At 45.4% G+C, this 19,873-nt stretch overlaps 1 protein-coding gene across 1 annotated transcript in view; it reads right to left on the reverse strand.

Annotated features, from left to right (window-relative positions):
• The window catches only part of LOC138567514 (UPF0764 protein C16orf89 homolog), a 546,721-nt gene that overhangs the window by 138,535 nt on the left and 388,313 nt on the right, over positions 1-19,873 (reverse strand). The window contains exon 5 of the mRNA XM_069645784.1: positions 3,941-4,079. Coding sequence (XP_069501885.1) covers positions 3,941-4,079 — 139 coding nt within the window. The remainder of the gene's footprint in view (positions 1-3,940; positions 4,080-19,873) is intronic.

The following is a 19,873-nucleotide window of genomic DNA, read 5'->3' on the forward strand; positions in this document are numbered from 1 at the left end:
ACAAGAGAACGACACAGTACGCCTTTCCAGAGTGAAGGGGCAAGGAGAACCACTGACAGGAAACTACCTATGGGGAAAATCAGAGACAGCCCTGAGTGACATCCCACCAGCACACAGATTATTCAGCAGAGCTGCCATGTTCTTCTCCTCCATCATACATCCTGAGTACAAGCATACGCCAATGCTAAGTGGTTGCAGATAACCAGGTGGGAGCTCATGCTGACAATAAACTCTACTGTGAACGGGGCTCGAGCTTCACTGTCCTCGCCTCCCAAATCTGGAACGCCCTGCCACTGAATATTAAGTCATCCAAATCCTTCCAGTCGTTCAGGAAACTTGCCATCGGGTGGCTTCTGACAAAAAATCAACCTCGAAGTTAGACTTAGCTATAAACTGTACTTATTGCACATGCCTCATTTATGTCATTATTGCTTGCTATCACATCCACTGTCTGTATATTCTGTGTATAACTGTTGTTCAAGTTGTCCTATTATCACCGCTTATTTTCATGTACTGTGCCTTGTAACTTTTACTAAGCGCCCTTTTACTCCCGGGTCCGGAGCGCTATAGAAATAAAATAAAAAAACAAACAAAGCAATAAAAGAAGAATTAAGAGCAATACGAATGGTAGCCCTACAAAATAGATATGTATTCGACCTCCTGACAGCAATGGAAGGAGGTGTTTGCGCAAAAATTGGAAGTTGCACATTTATCTCTGCTAATAATGAAGACAACGGTACATTATCAGAGGCAGTATCACAACTTGCCAAGATGCACGCCAAAATGGAAGATGAGGCAAAAGGAGTGAAGAAGGATGGTAGCTGGTTTTCATACCTCTGGTCCTGGATGCCATCTTGGTTATCAGACGGCCTCAAAGTAATAGCAGGATGTGTGATTTTAGGAATGGCTGCTATAATGGGAATGAAGGTAAGGAAGACGAGATCTAAACACACTGCTGAAGAAATTATATGTATGCACGTCTTAATGCCAGCTGAGGACAACAAGAACGCAGACATTATCATCAAGGAACGGGAGCGACTGCACCAACAAATAGTAGAAGTAGACTTGTACCCACTCTCAATCAAGGTTGAAAATCCAAGAAACCCGAAGAGCTACGTTGGGAAGTAGGTTTACTGCAAGCCTGGTGGTGGATTTGTTTATATGTACTGGTCTTTTGAAGATCATGTGGACCGATACGGACACCTGGCAGGGATAACAAAGCTATGGCGAGTAAGAGGAGATAAGAGAGTGGATAATTTTGTGGTCAACAAGTCGACCAGAGGGGGGCCTGAAGATGGAAAATGGGACGCTCCCTTCCCCCGATTCTCAGCCAGACCATGGCCTAGATCATAACGGCCTAAACACCCACCACGAGAGGCATTTGATCCGCTCACAGATGCCCCAGACGTCAATATCTACTGTAACCACACCCCACATGGCCAAGGAAATTGCCGTAAATCAAGCCACATGCTGTGACCTCTGGCGAAACTGACATAGACCATACGGATCAACTCGACTAACACAGCAGCAATCAAAGCCATTATCGTTAGAGATACCATGACGACATAGCCAACAGACAGTAACACATGTGCCACCATGCAAGGCTGGTCAGACACACACAAATTCCACACGAAGAACATACTCACTGCCATGACGTAATGGACCGTTTACATACACCGATGCATCATTGTTATTTTTCATATAGGCCTAACTACAGCACTGCAGAAACGCAAGACGCAAGAAGAACTTGTGTTCATTCTTGCAAATGCTACATCGCTACTATAACTACTACGAGAAATAAGGCACTTATGTACAAGGACCCCTGCCGCTCACTGCGACCCCCCTGTGATGCGAACCATATGCTGCCTGTCATAGTAGGCCACGAACTCAGAAGCCGCAGGCCCCGAACAGCTCGGACAGAGATGCAAGGTGCTGATCATGCAGAAAAAACCCTGACGAGAGCCCCACAGCCAAGGCCACGACATTGCAACTTACACGCTGCATGCTTGGGACCAAGGTTAAACCTGCTGCGGCTAACCATCCCTCAGAGCCGAAATACAAATCAAATGCTCATAATTCTTCTCCAGCCATGGTCTCACCACACGTGATCAAGCGACTTCAGGCGGTGCCAAGTACCACGGACCAGGGAAGCTCTGGGGTCTCACGCTTGGGACACAGACTGCAACAATGAAGTGAGAAACTGGACACAGACAACGGTGAGAAAGAGGCACTCCTACAGCAAATGGCAGACCTGTCCATTGACCTCCACTGAAACACAGTCACACATTGTTTCTAACATCAGGTACACTGCGAGCCGGGAACGATGATGGTCCCAGGCTTGGGGACTCACGGATGAACCAATCAGGACATGAGGGGCTAACTACTGACGGCATCATAACCTAGCCAATCACTAACCTTTCTCATGTATAATTTTTGGTGTAACCATTTCTAGGGATGAGCCAAGCGTACCACCTGACCTCTTCTCCGCCAACCACTAACTCACCTATATGTTCCTATACTAACCATATTACTCGGGGAGCCAAACCAAGGTGGCGTTAGGTTTTGGGGGAAGTTTCCCAGATGACGCACGATGAGGCATCACACATGATGAAAAAGGGCTTGCGAGCCCACTCTTGTGAGATGTGTTCCCGGATGACCTATGATCCCAGAACCTGTCCCTGCCGTTTTCTAACAAAACAGCAGTAATGCCTTGCTCTTGCATGTGTTTTATACTCACTGGGGATTGCGGGTGGAGTTGGGGCGTCCCGAACCCCGGAGGTCTGCGGACCCCCTGCCGACCCCCGGGAGATCACCCCGACAATGGCTGCAAGCCTTGCCAGTCAGCAATGTGAGTGTGAAGCATATATTAAAAAAAATGAAAATCAGTGGAGAACGCTGTAAATTACAATTACTGTTAAACCTACTGTAACCTAGAAATTAACTGAATACGCTTTAGCTGAAGGGACATTATTGTACATTTTATCTTACAAACACCCTTAAAATTGAGAGAAAACACTTAAAATCAGAAAAACCACGTAAATTCACCTATTATGAATCCTAAGCAACAGTAACTCACAGACTGCTGCCACTGCGCATGACACCACACAAGACTTTCCAGATGCTATTCACAGCTCCTACTGGACATGCCAATAGAAATAATGAGCAGTAAAATAGTACCCTCCCCATGGACTGAGTGTGCTCAGTTTTCATTTGATTTGAAGGCCATCACAAGACAAAGCCCAAAGATGATTTTCAAGAGCTGGTTTCCCATGTCAGTAAGTAAAATGCCTGATGTCATGAGCGGTGCATGATAGTGACTGAATTATGGTTGCTTCAGACACCAAAACTGACACACTGGTGGAGTGTTGATGCCTTAGGCAGCAATCCTAATGTTCCTTTACACAATATATTTTCAGTGAATTTCAAGGGTTTTTTCAAGATAAACGCAACCTTTGCCATCAATAAAAGTCTCAAGGCTATTGGAGAGAGATATACATTACCACAATGGGCCTCATTATGGCCCTGGCGGTAGGGGGTTAATGGTGCCGGTAGAGCTGCCGGCGCCGTTAACCCCCTGCTGCCTCATTACGAGATCTGCTCGCGGGTCCCGCTATGGACGTCTACTAAAACCAGGCGTCCTCAGCGGGTCCCGCGAGCGGCCCAGGAGGCTAACAACGGGCCCGTCATTAACGGGCCCGTTGTTAGCATCCTCCCCATTCCCATTGAGCCTTATGGGGGCTCGAATGGGAATGGGGATGTACCGGGTCCAGGATCCTTGAATGGGGAATACCGGGCCCTCCAAGGTCGGAATGGCCCGGTATTCCCCCATTCAGGGAACCCGGACCCGGGTTTGGGGGTAGCCATGCTCTTATTAAGGGCATGGCTACCTCCAACTCGTAATGTGGCCCAATGTCTTCTAACAGAGTTGAAACATACTTACTATTTTCCAGGAACAGATCTTGCTGGTCAAAGGGATAGTTTTCTTCCTCAATCTTTTGGTTAATGATCATCATGTTAGCACAAAAGACGTTCCTGTTTCTTTGGCTTTCAACTTGAAATAGTTTGTCCTGGCAGCCATTCTACAAGGAAAAGTAAGCAAACATTTCTTAAAATGTCTTTTCTTTTTAACATTATGTTAAATAGTGATAGGGTGCAAACTGACGTGTTTCCACAGGCAGGATCCGACTGGTGTCCCTCACTGTGATTAAAAGCCAATTACAAGTCAATTCAATGTTCCAGGACCTTATAAAGTCTCTCAGCCTTCAACCCTATGCAACTATATGCACGCCATGGGCATTTGTATGCTAACACTATTATTTCAGTGCCATCCAGACAAGTCTACAAATAGTGGCATCAAGCACATGCAAGTCGACAAATATTTTGGAAAAGGAGAGAGGTGGCTAATTGCATCTTCCTCTTTGCAGCCACTGACAAACATCCTCATCTTGATAAAAGAGGAGAATTCGATAGAGATAACACATCTGGTGAATGCGCTTATTTGGATGGATTTCTATGTGTCTTCACGTCACGTGACTTGGGTAATCCTTTTGGATCAGCTTCATATTTAGAGACTCTGAATGCAATCTTTGCCTCACACAGAGAAACTGTAACGGTAAACACCTTTCACTTTTTCCCTCAACTAAATCTGAAATGTTGTTGAATTCCTCTCGTGTTATGCTGGCACACGTCCCAATTTTAAATCCTGTTTCCTTATTACCCAATCCAAGTAAGGGTGAGTGTCACAACTGTACAGTCATTACTGATAAACTTGCACACCTGAAGAAAGATCTCCTGGATGTACCCTCACACGATTCTGTTCTGATTTATTTTGTTGATGGCTCATGTTGTCCTGATGAAGCAGGGTAATTGGCAACAGGGTATGCAGTCTTTTCCCCCAACCCAACTGTGATAAAAAGCTCCCCCAATTGCTAAATGTGTTTCTACTCATGTTGCCCAACTAATAGCTCTGACTAGAGCAACATTATTAGCTGATCCAAGGTGTATTAAAATGTAAGTCGCCCATACATTTGGTCTCCTTTGGAAGCAGAGAGGCTTCTTCACAATTGCAAGTGTTCCTATAAAAAAAAATAGTGCTTATGTTTCCACATTTCAAGAAATAAATTGCATATTGATCTGCCCATGTGTTGCAGTGCAATCTTTTTATTTGGAGGCCCGTCTTGCACATTTAGATTTTAATTTGAATGTGCCCCAACCCCTCTCAGAGTACAGCCTTTGTTGTGGGTCCCACATTTTCGACATGTTTTTGTGACCCCCCACATCTGTGGGAGTACAGGACCCATTCCCCTTACTCCAATAGCCCCTGATATAAAAACCTCTTTTGCAATGATTTTTGTTATACAGAAACAATACTGTTGCTTTTCTTTTTTAGGTTTTACCGTTCAATTGGGGAGGTGTGTGTAAACATTTGATTGCTAACTTTTCAAAGCAAAGGAGGGTTTTGAATCGAAGTGTACCATTATTTGGCTTTCATTAAGTATTCAAACAAATTCCGGTTATAAAAGCGATCTTCAGTTTTGCCGAATATTTACATATTTTGTGACTTAAAGCTGAATTTCACTGGTTTTAATAAGCTCATGCACTTGTTATGCTTTAAAAGCCATGCGGTTTGTAAATCCGAGATTCTGCGATAAAATAAAGCTTTCCAAAAGGTATAAAACAGGATGCAGTACAATCTGAGATTAGTTCTTCGATCTGAGGAGGGTTTACAGGTTGCAGGCAGATTATCTGCTGTTATCATGTATGAAACAAGTTTTACAGAAACGAATGTTGCAACTGCATAACAAAAACTGCAGTGAAACGCGGAACAAAAATGTGCCACTTCCAAAGGGTTGTTCCAAGTACCTCACATGGGCTGTAATCAAACCTTGAGGCTAGTGGGGGAAAGGCAACAAAGGAAGCACAGGGCCACATGGTGGAGGAAGCGGAGCAGAGTTAGACTGCAGACAGCATGGGGAGAAATCAATAGTTAGGGATTCAATCTATGGGTTGTGCTGCAAACACTCACAAATGCAGGCACAAATGTATCTGAATGTGGTGTTCTAAGAATTCAAAGCACAATCAATCACCAGGATGCACGTTGTATCCTAGTCACTGGTTGCACTCGTCATACTTGCACTCAAGAAAAAAGTTCAACACGAACAGACCCACCCTCCCTTTAGCATTCTTGTTTACTTTTTGTAGCTCATTGAGGCTACCGCAAGGCAATGAACGCTACATAAAAATAGTAGGAAAAAAATAAATAAAAGATAGGACTCCGAACGAAGTGAAAGATAATGGCTGGGCAATTGTGGATCTGTGACAATAGAAAAGCCATCAGACCAGCACAAAAGGCCCGGGCCAAACCCCCTGTGGTGTTTGACAGCTGTGCTCTAGTGAGACCAGCCACCTTGAAAAAATATTTATTAAACGGCTTGTAATACAAATTTTGTAAAGGAATGATAGACAAAAAAGGTATAAATGGAGGCCTTAATCTTCATGTGCTTTACAAAAGAAAGGAAAGCTGGAAGTATTGCTTAGTGGGCTGAGTGCTAGCTTTAGTATTTTATAACTGCAAAGAAAAGCCTCAGACCTAAAATCTATTTTGTAATTGAAAACATTCAGCTGGAGGAATATTTAAACAAATAACCTGCATGTTAATGGTCTTTTCTTTAGCGTTTAATTCACTTGTGGAAAAACTACATCATGGTTTTAGCATCTAGAAGTTTGCATTCAGTGCCACCTGGGCCATTAGAAGGGCGCTAATTGATGTAATCACTCCTTATCTGTGTTACAATTCCCCACTAGGGCCAGAAGGCAAAGATGGGCAAGCCCAAAATAAACATTTGAAAGGGTGAGGCCAAACACCCCAGCTCACAGAGATTGCACATTTGCATTTTTTGGGATAGGCTCTTCTCAGTTAGTTGGTCCAGGCATGCCCCATGGAAGCTTCACCCATAAATAAACAAAGAATCAGACTATACAATGGCCCTCATTACGATAACAGTGCCAAACCATGGCGCTATTAGCGCCATGGTTGGTGCAGGTATCGTAACGTGCCCGCCATGGTGAAATGGGGAAATACCGCCCCATTCCAAGGTTGGCGGGGCGGTATTTCCCCATGGCCCTTCCCCATTCCCATTTTTGCCCCATAGGGCTCAATGGGAATGGGGAAGGCGGCAATTACGGTACCGCAAATTGCGGTACTGTAATTGCCTGCGTGGCCCCTTTGCGGGTCCCTACTTTAACGGCTGGTCCAGACCAGCCGTTCAGGTCGGGTCCCGCAAAGGGACCTCGTAGTAAGGCGCTAAGTGCTTAACGGCGCCGCAGCCTTTTACGGCACCGTTAACCACTTAGCGCCTGGGTAGTAATGAGGCCCAATGTATTCTTTCACTTAAATAGACAGATGTTAGAAAGAAAGAAAAGAAAGAATTGGGATACATATTTAAAGTGTGCCTTAAGTGTACGACATATGTGTTATCATGTGTGCAGCTTTATTAAAAAAAGCAGCTAACTTGCTCCGGCTTCAGTTGAATACTTGACCAACGATTCAGTATTCAGACAAATACTAAATTCCCTAATTGGTACACCCCTAGTTTTTAAACACACCAATGGAAACAATGTTTCATTTCCTCAGCCCTTTGGAATACCATCTCTACATTGTCCACAAGAGCCCAGTGTCCAACAACACCATTAGCATGGTCGCCCTTGCCTGCTCTTGATCAGTAATGGATACAAATGGCCCTCACTCCAGGTTTGCCAGTAGGAGCAGTGAAATACCAGCAGGCCTGACCTGACGCGAGTTCAGGCCACTTCTGGGAAAGAATTGCCCCTATCACTGGCATCAGTACTACCGGTGCCATTGATAGTGGGAAGCCCATTCCATGGAGTCCAAAGGGACTCCATGGAATGAGAACTTACTGCTGTTGCCGGCACCCATAATATCCTGGTAACACTGGGATATCGGGCACCAGTAACATTGAGGCTACCGGCGGGTTACCGTCAAACTTGTAATGAGGGTCATTGGGTCGCATTGCAACTTGGCTGGTGAGGAATTAACACGCTGGTATTACCGTATACCGGCAGGTTTCCGCACCGGTCAAGCAAACAGCAGGATGTAAATAAGGTGCCTTACTGCCACAAATCACTGGTATTACTGGCACCAGTATTACCAGTAATACAGTCCCATTAATACCGGCAAATCCCGCCACGGAGTCAAATGGGACTCCATGGAATGGGGATTTACAACCGTTGCTGGCACGCAAAGTCATGATGAGGACCATTGTGCCAAATGGCAATATTATGTAGTCCACAGGGCCTCATTACAAGTTTGGTTGTATTCCAGCAGGAAACCTGCCAGAATAACACCAAACAGAAATACTGTTACCCCCTTTGGTCTGGCAGAATTACTGCCAGATTATAAATAGCCCCATTTATGGAGTCCCTAGGACTCCATGGGGATTTTGGCATAATTACAACAGGCAGTAATCCCACCAATTTGTCATTTTTTGGGCACCTAGGCAGAGGATTTATGTCCAGCATTTTGCTGGAGGTTTTTCATCCGCTTCATTGTGAAAGCTGCAGTACGACAATGTGCAGGATCGGACTGAGCCTATCGGGCGATTGGCCCCTGGCCAAATGAAATTGACCTTGGGAATGGCCTGGGCCGGTTTTATGAGCCACCCTGGGGGCCAGTGTCATAGTCACATATTATAATAATAAATGTATTCATAGCGGCAGCAACCGGCCAGTTAATATTTTGCCCTGCTGCTGCAGCCATGTGGGCCCAGAACATGAACTGATTCAAATCATGTCATGTGCTCTCTGCAGTTTCATCAAAGCAAGTTAACAGTTAGTCTTCGGTGTGGGGCTGCCTGGCAGGAATGTGTGAGCTGAGCCGGCTGAGCTCGCTCCTGTCTTGTACTTTGCAAGTTGTACTTGAAAATTGTAGTCCTGCCTGGGATGGGGGGTGGGTCTGGCCTCGGGTGCCACTTGGCAGACTCTGCATGGGGCCATGGCCCAGGGGGCCTGTTATTGCTAATGTAGCAGCGCCGGCCTGGAAGACGGCAGTCAATTGTGACAAGTCCCACTCCCACTGACCCAGCGCCGGGCCACCATGCGCATTGGGTGCCTGTGCTGGGTGCTGCCACCACACCTAAGCACATGCTGGGAGATGCCAGTGGATGAGGGAGTGCTGTGTCACAAGGAGCAGACCAGTACTGTGATTCTATGACATGACAATGAGGCTTCATATTATGCAAAACCGTCTTTACTACAGACACATAGCAGCAGAGAAAAAAACTTTTTGTAAAACCAATCATTTTTTGCAAAAAACAGAACAAACACAATACTTCATAAGAACACACAGGGAAGAAAGTCCGTCCAAGATGAGGCTCAGAACTAGCCCATGTAACCAATGAGAAGGGACCCACCCCCGTAAAAGTCCCTTCCTCTAAACACAACTCCTCTCTCTTTGCTGCTGACGCTTGAACTAAGCACATTTCTTGTCATGCTTGTACTTTGCTGCTTTTGTATGATACTTTTATGTGATACTTTTCATGTTTATTAGTAATATTATTGTTTCTGCATTTATGTTGTTACGCGACTGCTGAGATGCTTTCTCTTCCCCTCAGCGGTCCCGTCTGTTGCTGTAAAGCTTTGTCAGTGTTCTAAGCCGAGGCCTTCGTGACCTCCCCATGTTGCTTATAGTTGTGGGAAGGCAAAGCCCCTACTCTGCCCCTCGGGCCCACGGCTGAGCCAGAACTTTCCCTCCCGTCCGCCTTCCCCTCCCACCCTCCCACCGTCCCTTGTTAGAGGTCTTTTTTTTATACAGCGCAGGACGCCGCCTCGGTGTTCGGTCAGCGCTCTATGCTGCTAAAAAAAATGCTTGCGTTCGTTCGCGCCTGCACGGCGCAGTAACGCTCGTAGATCAGTGTTTTTGTGGATGGAATGCTTGCCTGCTGGGTGAATGTAATTTATTTATTTTCAATTTGAATATTTATTTTTCAATGTAAGTGTATCTGCCTCTTTGTTGTTGACATAAGCCAGTTTGTAGGAGTGGGGGAAGAGATACTCTCTCTCTTTTCCTTTGTAGGGCTAAATGCTTTAGCTTAACCCTTGGGTCATGCTGATCCTGCTTGGGTTCCAAGCTCAGCCTGGTACAATGAATCGTGTTGTGATGAGTTTCCCTGCCTGCTTGGCTTGCTAATGAGCCCTTTGTAGCCCACGTGTGTTTTTATTGAAAGCTGTTTGTATATACACATTTTTCCATTTTGTTTATTTTCTTTTGACACATGTTCAGCCTGTTCGCTTCCAGGTGCTCCCTGGTTGGTGCTTTTCACATCACTTTGTTGTGTGTGCTGCTATTTCCCTTTTGCTTGGTAGGTTTTTCCATTATGTTTTCATCCAAAGGTTCCCAGGGTTTCCCTTTGGCTGATATTTCTTTCTTTCTAAGTTAGGTCTTCTAATAAAACTGGAAAGGTCTGGGGAGGATTATGCTTTGGGAGGTTGAGGTGAGGTTTCCCTAACGGCCCTCCCAACGTTAACCGGGGCGGTCTGGGATTGTGTGGACTCCGCCCTAGTTAATTTGAACTTAATGATACCCTCGGCTTTTGATAGGCTGGTTGCAAGGATGGCTGATTTCCATCCCAGCTCTAACCCGGGTACCCTCTCGGTCCCTAGGAAGCGTTCAAGGAAGTTTAGGTATTTAAGAGGACAACTGAGTCCTAGGTATAGGTCTCCCCTTCCTGCTGATTCCCTGTTAAGGTTCGGAAAGGTAAACTGGGGGTGGGGGGGTTTCTCTCAGATGATTACCTCGTCCCAGGACACTCTCTCTCCCTTTTTCCTATGCAGATTCTTCAGATAGTTCTGATTGGCTGCTTTGGAAGTGTAGGAGTAAGGGGATCCCTGTGGTTTCTACTTCTTTTCTTCTTTTCTTCATCTTTGTGTACAGAGTCCGCTTCTCGATGATGATTGGAATAAATTATGTTTTGAATACCCAAGACCTGTTATTCCAGATAGTGTAGCCTGTACCCCTGATATCGATCACTCCATACTGTCTTGTTGGTCTCAGAAGGGGAAAGACCTTAACAAAGTGGTTGTCAGGGTCCTTCGCAATTGTCAGGGTAAGTTCTTAGACGTGTTGGGACCCTTGGCCATAATATTTGAAGTGGTGGAAGATGCTGCTCTCACCAATTTCCCAGGGGATGGCCAGGCACTCAGAGGTTGGGTGCAGAGATCAATATGCCTGCTCGGCAACGCCAATGCTGGAATTTCCAGGGAAAGGCGCAAACGCATTCTTATGCGCATTGACTCTAATCTGCTGCACATGGCGGAGGATGAGGCTAAGGACTTGGGTGCACCTGTTTGGAGACAGGTTCATTAAAGATCTCTATATATATGGGCATACCTTCACAACACCTGCTAAAGGCTGATCGACTTTTAACAAAGTTTTTGCACCCAGGATTTTAGATGAATCAGAACAAAGTACAGCCCACCCTTCCAGCCCTTCCTTCCAGGTTCCTTCCCGCCCACAGCACTATGCTTCTCGAGGGGCTTATCTTTCCCCCTCTTCTAGAGGATCCCAGGTGACCTTTTACCCCCAGACAGTTGTCATTGGTAATGATGCACCCTCAGAGATGTTTTCTCCTCAGACGGTGGGTGGTTACAGGTGTTTCGGAAGTTTCATTGGGATTCTTCGCTCCTTGTCTGTTGTCTCCTCCTCCTCCTCTCTTGTTGGACAAGATCCCTGCCACCTTTACAGTTTTTTCCCCTAGGTCTCTACACCATGATTTCTGGTTCTGATTCCCAGGAGGGTTTTATCCTGTCATTGAGTTGGGGGGGAGAATTCTCCAATATGGCTAATTGCCCTTACCTACTGAGTCTCTCAGCAGCTTTGCTGGATTTCTATGATTTATTCAAACTGACCACCAACCCTTGAGATGGTTAATGCAAATAAAAGGGGAGAACCCAAAACTTTTAAGATGGTCAATCTGCCTGCAAGGGTTTGATTTCACCACTGAGCACAGAGCAGGATGTCACCACCAAAATGCTGTTGGTCTCTCTAGGATATTTTTAACCGACTAGAGTGAAGAGATTCATCCAGGAGTGGATTAAATCCTCCTGTCCCTTAGTCTGGGGGGGGGGGGTGAGTGTTATGGAGAATTCTACTAATTTCCCTTACCTACTGAGTCCCTCAGCAGCTTTGCTGGATTTCTAGGATTCATTTTTTTCACCTGGTAAGAGTGTGAGCCTTTTTCCCCACTCTTACTTACATGTGTTTTGATGTGTGTGTTTAACATTTGCTTGTGTTCGTAGACTGTGGAGCCTCACTTACTCCATAGGCATCATCCTTTTACTGTGTGTTACACAGCACCTTCAGTGCAGTAACACAGGGTTGTCTTATTCAGGCTTCCCAACTCCGAATCCATTTTCTGGGACTGACTACTGTCAACCAGAACATGTAAAGTTGCCATTGACTTTAGTAGTCTTTTTAAATCCACAGACTCAGTACAAACTATCTTACATAGAGTTCTGGACAGGGTTAATATTTGTCCCTTTTCGTCTGTTTCTCATGGTACATTGTTTCGTTCCCTTTTCATTAAAATTTGGTTGGTGGCAGTGGTAACTACCCTATTTTTCCTACCGCGGTTATTTTAAATAGCCTTGGTATTGTTTTAGGCTATCTTAATAGCCTCTAAATAAACCTGCTGAAACATATACGTTTTTAAACGGTGCCGGCTGGGTTTATTTGCCATTTCTTTTTGTAAAAGTCTTTCTCGTGTTTTGCTCTAAGTGCCAAACCAAGTTTGATTCCTTTGTTCGCCGACCTTTGGCGGGATTCTGCACAGAAGCCCTCCTTAGGCGCCTGAATGTCTGAGGGGGACAGGATGTGAGGGAGGGGTTTGAGACTCCCTGCACAGAGTCTCCTTGGAGACCCATGTCGCACTCTGGTATGATTGGTTTTGGTGACTGTCCCGGCGGGACAGCCACCTTGCTGTTTGATAGCCAGGCTGTGTGAATGGGGGAAAACTGCATAAAAAACCCGTCTCTGGGAATGAGAAGGCAGAGTCGCCACTGGATCGAGAGAACCAAAGAGAAGCTGACAGAAAAGGACCTCTACCACGACTGAACCTCCCGGTGAAGCCCTGCAGCGGGTCCCAATCTCCAAACTTCGACGACAGGGAAGATCTGCAAGGAATCTTCTCCCCTTGAGCTGGTGGGAACAACCAGTTCACCAAACTACAAGCCAGGCCTCCCTCCTCTGGTCGAATTTGCTGTGCACAGCTGCAGTGAACCGGATAGCCAGGAGGAACGGACCCTGCTTGTGTTTTAAGGAGTGCTTTGTTCCGCTGCTGGTTTCTTCCCTGTGCAGTGCAGGACCCTCCATTCTTCCTCCTTCTTGTCAGTCTGACAGTTGCTTCAGGAACCGTGAGCCTGCAGGCCCTGCCAGAAAGGTCTGCCTCAGCTACAGCATTCTTCTGCTCTAAAGGTACTGTGCTAACCCGGTTGTTCGTTTCGTCCGACCGTGGTGAAAGTGCGTGAAATCTTTCGCCAATCCGAAGGCTTGTCCTTCCCTATTCTTTAAAGTAACTTTTCGTCCGACCAACTTCGTTCTGTACTCTTGGCAAAGACTTAACCGCAAACTACCCTGAACTGTGTGATCCTCTGCAAAGACTTTGTTCCATTGACTTTGGCCCTGGCCTCTTGATTTGATTTCCTCACTGTAGTTCCTTTGTCTAGATTGCCCTGCTTACGTACTTGTTGGTGCTGCTCAACTTCTGTCTAACTTTGTCTTTCCCTCCCTTTTTATTACTGGAGTGCATTTTGCTCACACTTCATTTTGTGCCTAACTTGTCCAAAATCTATTGAGTGTGGTGTAGTGTATTAGAATCATGATTTTTCAACTGCTTGATAATAGTGAAATGTTTAATAACTGATGTGTAAACAAATGTAAATTCTTTTACTTAGTAACATTGGGTCAGTGTTTGTTTGAATCATAGTAATTGCTGTCCTTTGTGTAACTATTAATACTGCTCACTTTACTCTTGAGATAAGTCTGGCTGCTCAGCCATCGCTACCACTTTACTGTGTAGTACAGGCTTGTACCAAAGGGGAATTTGTACTGTCACTTGTAGTCCAAATTGTGTGTGGTGTTCCCAAAGGGTACTGCATATAATTCTGCCTAACACCGGTGTACAGCGGTGAGGATCAAGTATAGTGATTACACTTAGAGTGTTGCTATTACCTTGGATTAACTAACCACAAGGCTAAACATCACTTAAAAAGCAATATTAATCATGTATAATATGGAAAGATACAGTCAGGACACCCTCCTTAGTTACACTGTGGATTATCTGAAAAATCTGTGTAGAGAAAGGAATCTCTCTGTTAAAGGTAAAAAGTTTGAATTGATTGAAAGGTTGTTAGAGAAACAAAGTCTGGAGGATGGGTCTGAAATACCTAACCCCTCAGCAAATGTGGAACATTGTGAGGATGATAATGTGTCTATTATTGATGAGTTGGATGAAACAGGTGTGTCCCACAATGTAGGCCTCACTGCTCCTTTACCTGCTCAACAACCTCAACCTGTGTCCACTGGGACCCCTACAGGTCCTACACTCAGTCCTGAATTCATTGCTCTAGAAAAGATGAGGCTTGAATTGGAATGTAAACGTTTAAATGCTCAAACTGAACAAAAGCATCAAGAACTTAAGCTCAGAGAAATGGAGATGAACCATGCCTTAGAAATGAAAAAGTTTATTGAAAATGCTTCTTTCTCAGAGTCTTCTAGGTGTTCCAGTCCTAAGAGACCCTGTATGCCTAACAACATTGTGGGTATGTATGAGGTTAAGCTTGATATTTTGGATTGGTTGGGAATGTTTGAATATAACCATGGGATTCAAGACATTAGAGGGAATCAGTTGCTTCCTTGGCTCTTCTCTAGGCTACCCACTGTTGCATCTGATGTTGTGATGGAGTTGGGGAGGTGGATAGGATGGATTACGAGTGTGTGAAGCTAGCTTTAATTGCTAGAACTGGGAAGACCTGTTCCCAGTACCGTAAGAGGTTTAGGACCCTCAAAAAGCATGATGGTACCCCTTGGGCTACCTGGCTGTGTGACTGTTTGAGAAACTTAGATGGTTGGGTTAAGGGTTACAGAGTGAACACTTATGAAGGTATGACAAATCTTGTTATGTTGGAGTCAATTTATGATGCCTGCTCTCCTGAGCTCAGACAGCACTTGGCTGATTGTAAGGAGATAGATCCAAAGAAGTTAGCTAAGGCTGCTGACTTGTGGGTTGCCAACAGGGCTACTGACACAGATTCTGGGGCAACTCAGAAGAAGGATGAAGGAAAGCAGTCAAAGAAAGATAACAAGGAGAATTCCAATACCTTCAATCCAAAATAGGGCCCCAAACAGCAACATAAGGGTAAACCACAAGGGAAACCGAATCAGGCTAGTGCACCATCTGGACCCAAACCAGATGGAGGTCAGAACAAACTCCAAATCATCAAAACATTTGGGAAATGTTATGTTTGTGGGTCAACTGACCATGTGAAAGGGGATCCCAGATGTAAGGGTAAACCTTCAGGGATCCACACTGTCTCCTTAGCCTTCTCCCCAGAGGAAGAAGTACCTATGGCAAGTGGAAACTTTCACCTACTGGTTGATGAACTCATGAGAATCTCAGCTAGTGTTTCTTTAGTGTCCATGGGCTTGTGGGAACAACATAATTAATTTAGATGTCTATAATTCCATCCCAGATAATACTAAAGAGTATTATAAAGATAGTGTTCTTGTGAAAGGCCAGGAGACTCCTGCCATCAGAGACAATGGAGCCAGCATAACTGTGGTGGATGAATCATTTTTCAAGGTGGAGGATGTTGCTAAGGCACCCAAACGCCAAGTGCCTCGGAGAGTCCTTTTGTGTAATGACCTGAAAACTCTTGGAGTTGTGTCCAGTGCCCCCAGGTCTCCCAGCAAAAGGAAACAGGAGCTCACTAGGCCTGCAAGGGAGAGGACCTTGAGAGGCTCTGCAGAGGAGTTGATAGAGAAAACTATCACTCCCACTCCACATGAGTTGCTCACTGCTATTTATGGAAAGAAAGAGGCAAAGGGGAAACCTTTGCCTCTTTCAAAGAAAAAGACAGACAACACCCCTCTGCTGTGTGGTTGGTCCAGTTTCTGAAGAATCAGACCTGGAGGAAGACACTGTTTTGGTAGGAGAGCTTGACCCTGTTGACCATCCTGAGCTGGCAGAAGGTGGACCCAACAGGGCAGACTTCAGCAGAGGACAAAGAGAGTGTCCTACTCTCGAAGGTCTTCGACAACAGCCTGCTTCTCAACTTGATGGGCAAGAAGTTGGAAAGCATAGGTTGAGCTGGGAAGATGGCCTCTTCTACATTGAACCGACTGAGTCTATCCCTGGGGACTGCAAAAGAATTGTAGTGCCCCTAGCAAACAGTCTCCAGTTCCTGCAGTTGGCCCATGAGATACCTTTGGCTGGTCATTTGAGTTTCAAAATGGCCAAGGAAAGGCTCTCCCTATACTTCTACTGGCCTAAAATGGGTTCAGAAGTTGACAAATTCTGTACGAACTGTCACACTTGCCAACCCTCTGGCAAGAGTGGAGCCAAGAATGTTGCACCCCTGGTGCCTCTCCCAGTGGTGGGAGTTCCTTTTGAGAGGGTGGGCATAAACATTGTTGGTCCCCTTGACCCTCCCACATCTTCAGGAAACAGGTTTATCCTGGTTATAGTAGACCATGCTACTAGGTATCCTGAAGCAATACCTATGAGGAGTGTTACAGCTCAGGCCATGGCTAAGGCTCTACTTGTTTTTTTATTTTTTTTACCAGAGTAGGGTTTTCTAAGGAAGTGATATCCGACAGGGGATCCAATATTATGTCGCACTACATGCAAGCCATGTGGAACAACTGTGGTGTCACTTACAAGTTCTCTAAAGCCTACCAACCACAGACAAATGGACTGGGAGAGAGGTTCAATCATGCTATGAAGAGCATGATAGGTCCCTTAAAGGAACCCCTTAAAAGAAAGTGGGACCTTCTACTGCCATGCCTTCTCTTTTCTTATGGAAAAGTCCCTCAGGAGGGAGTTGGTTACAGTCCCTTTGAACTTCTCTATGGCCATCCAGTCCGAGGCCCCTTGGCCCTGATCAAGGAGGGGTTGGAGAGTGCTCCTTGCCCCAAGCCAGTCAGAGTGACTAACTATGTAATAGGTCTCCGGTGGAGAATGTCACACATGATGGCAGAAACTAGTGATACCTTAAAAGCAGGTCAGGCTCTGGTCAAACATTGGCATGACCTAAGACCCTTCAAGGTTGTGGGCAAACTTGGAGAGGTGAACTATCTAGTGGAATTAGGCAGACCTAAGGAGGCTTCTAGAGTCTTTCACACCAAGCGTTTGAAGGCATATCTTGAGACCAGAAGTGGGATCTTTGCTTATAGCTTCAGCTCGAGAGGAGAGTGAACCTCTACCTAACCTTCTCAGAGGCCAACCTTTAGATGGGAACATAGAAGGAGTCAATCTCTCTTCTCAACTGACATCTGAACAACAGGAGGAGTGCAAAGTTCTGTTAAATCAGTTTGCCTCCCTGTTTTTCAGTTTCACCAGGCTTGACCACTTGGGGCCAGCATGATATTCTCATTGGTGACTGTTTAGCTGTGAAAAGCAGAGGTTACATAATGTCAGAACATGTGAGATCCCACATCAAAGGAGAGGTCCACAAGATGCTTGATCCTGGAGTTATAGAGCCCTCTACAAGTCCATGGTCTAGTCCAGTTGTTCTAGTACCAAAGGCAGGATCCAAGGAGTTGATATTCTGTGTGGACTATAGAGCTCTAAATGCAATCACTAAGACTGATGCCCATCCTTTGCCAAGGACAGATGAACTGGTGGATAGACTTGGTGCAGCCAAGTAACTCAGTACATTTGATCTGGTGTCAGGCTATTGGCAAATAGCCTGACAGACCATGCCAAGGAGAAAACTGCAGGCCTCTACCAGTTTAAGGTTATGCCTTTTGGATTAAAGAATGCCCCTGCTACATTCCACAGAATGGTCAATCAAGTTCTGAATGGGATGGAGGACTTCTGCATGGCATAATTGTATGACATTGCATTGTTCAGCCCTACTTGGAAAGAACGTGTTGATCACTTAGGATATGTTTTGCAGGTTCTTGAGCAGTCCCATCTGACCATAAAGGCAAGCCAATGTCAAATTGGTCAGAGCAAAGTGGTCTACAGGGCCACCCCTACTACTAAAACCCAAGAGCCTTCCAAGGTCTCAATGGTTACTACAGGAATTTCATAGACAACTATGGGACCATAGCTTTGCCATTGAATGTGATCTCCTCTCCAAAATTCCCTAAAAAGGTTAGATGGAATGAGGAGTCCACTCAAGCCTTTGAAAACGTGAAGAAACCCTGTGTAAAGATCCAGTCCTAAGAGCTCCTGATTATCACCAACCCTTCATTGTGCAGACATATGCAACCAATACAGGTATAGGTACAGTCCTTAGTCAACTGGATGAGAAAAGTAAGGAGCACCCCATTTGCTTCATCAGTAGGAAACTGAAGGAACCAGAAACAAGGTGGGCAACCATAGAGCGTGAATGTTTTGCCGTTGTGTGGTCTTTGAAGATCTTTAGGCCATACTTGTATGGATCTACTTTTGTGATTCAAACTGACCACCAACCCTTGAGATGGTTAATGCAAATAAAAGGGGAGAACCCAAAACTTTTAAGATGGTCAATCTGCCTGCAAGGGTTTGATTTCACCACTGAGCACAGAGCAGGATGTCACCACCAAAATGCTGTTGGTCTCTCTAGGATATTTTTAACCGACTAGAGTGAAGAGATTCATCCAGGAGTGGATTAAATCCTCCTGTCCCTTAGTCTGGGGGGGGGGTGAGTGTTATGGAGAATTCTACTAATTTCCCTTACCTACTGAGTCCCTCAGCAGCTTTGCTGGATTTCTAGGATTCATTTTTTTCACCTGGTAAGAGTGTGAGCCTTTTTTCCCACTCTTACATGTGTTTTGCTGTGGGTGTTTAACATTTTCTTGTGTTCATAGACTGTGGAGCCTCACCTACTCCATAGGCATCATCTTTTGACTGTGTGTTACACAGCACCTTCAGTGCAGTAACACAGGCTTGTCTTTTTCAGGCTTCCTAACTCCGACTCCATTTTCTGGGACTGACTACTGTCTCCCAGAACATGTAAAGTTGCCATTGACTTTATTAGTCTTTTTAAACTCGCAGACTCAGTACAAATTATCTTACATAGAGTTCTGGAAAGGGTCAATATGTATCCCTTTTTGTCTGTTTCTCATGGAACATTGCTACGTTCCCTTTTCATTATGATTTGGCTGGTGGCAGTGGTAACTACCCTATTTTTCCTACCGCGGTTATTTTAAATAGCCTTGGTTTTGTTTTAGGCTATGTTAGTAGCCTCGAACTTAAACCCGCTGGACCATATATTTTTATATGGTTCCGACTGGGTTTATTTGCCCTTTCTTTTTGTAAAAAGTCTTTTTCGTGTTTTGCTCTGTGCGCCAAACCAGGTTTGATTCCTTTGTTCACCGACCTTTGGCGGGCTTCTGCACAGAAGCCCTCCTTAGGCGCCTGAATGTCTGAGGGGGATAGGATATGAGGGAGGGGTTTGAGACTCCCTGCACAGGGTCTCCTTGGAGACTCATGTCGCATTCTGGTATGATTGGCTGTGGTGACTGTCCCGGCGGGACAGCCACCCTGCTGTTTGATGGACAGCCAGGCTGTGTGAATGGGGGAAAACTGCATAAAAAGCAGGTCTCTGGTACTGAGAAGGCGGAGTTGCCACTGGATCGAGAGAACCGAAGAGA

Source organism: Ambystoma mexicanum, chromosome 2p (assembly GCF_040938575.1).
Source record: "Ambystoma mexicanum isolate Mex_15411 chromosome 2p, UKY_AmexF1_1, whole genome shotgun sequence".
Lineage (NCBI taxonomy): Eukaryota > Metazoa > Chordata > Amphibia > Caudata > Ambystomatidae > Ambystoma > Ambystoma mexicanum.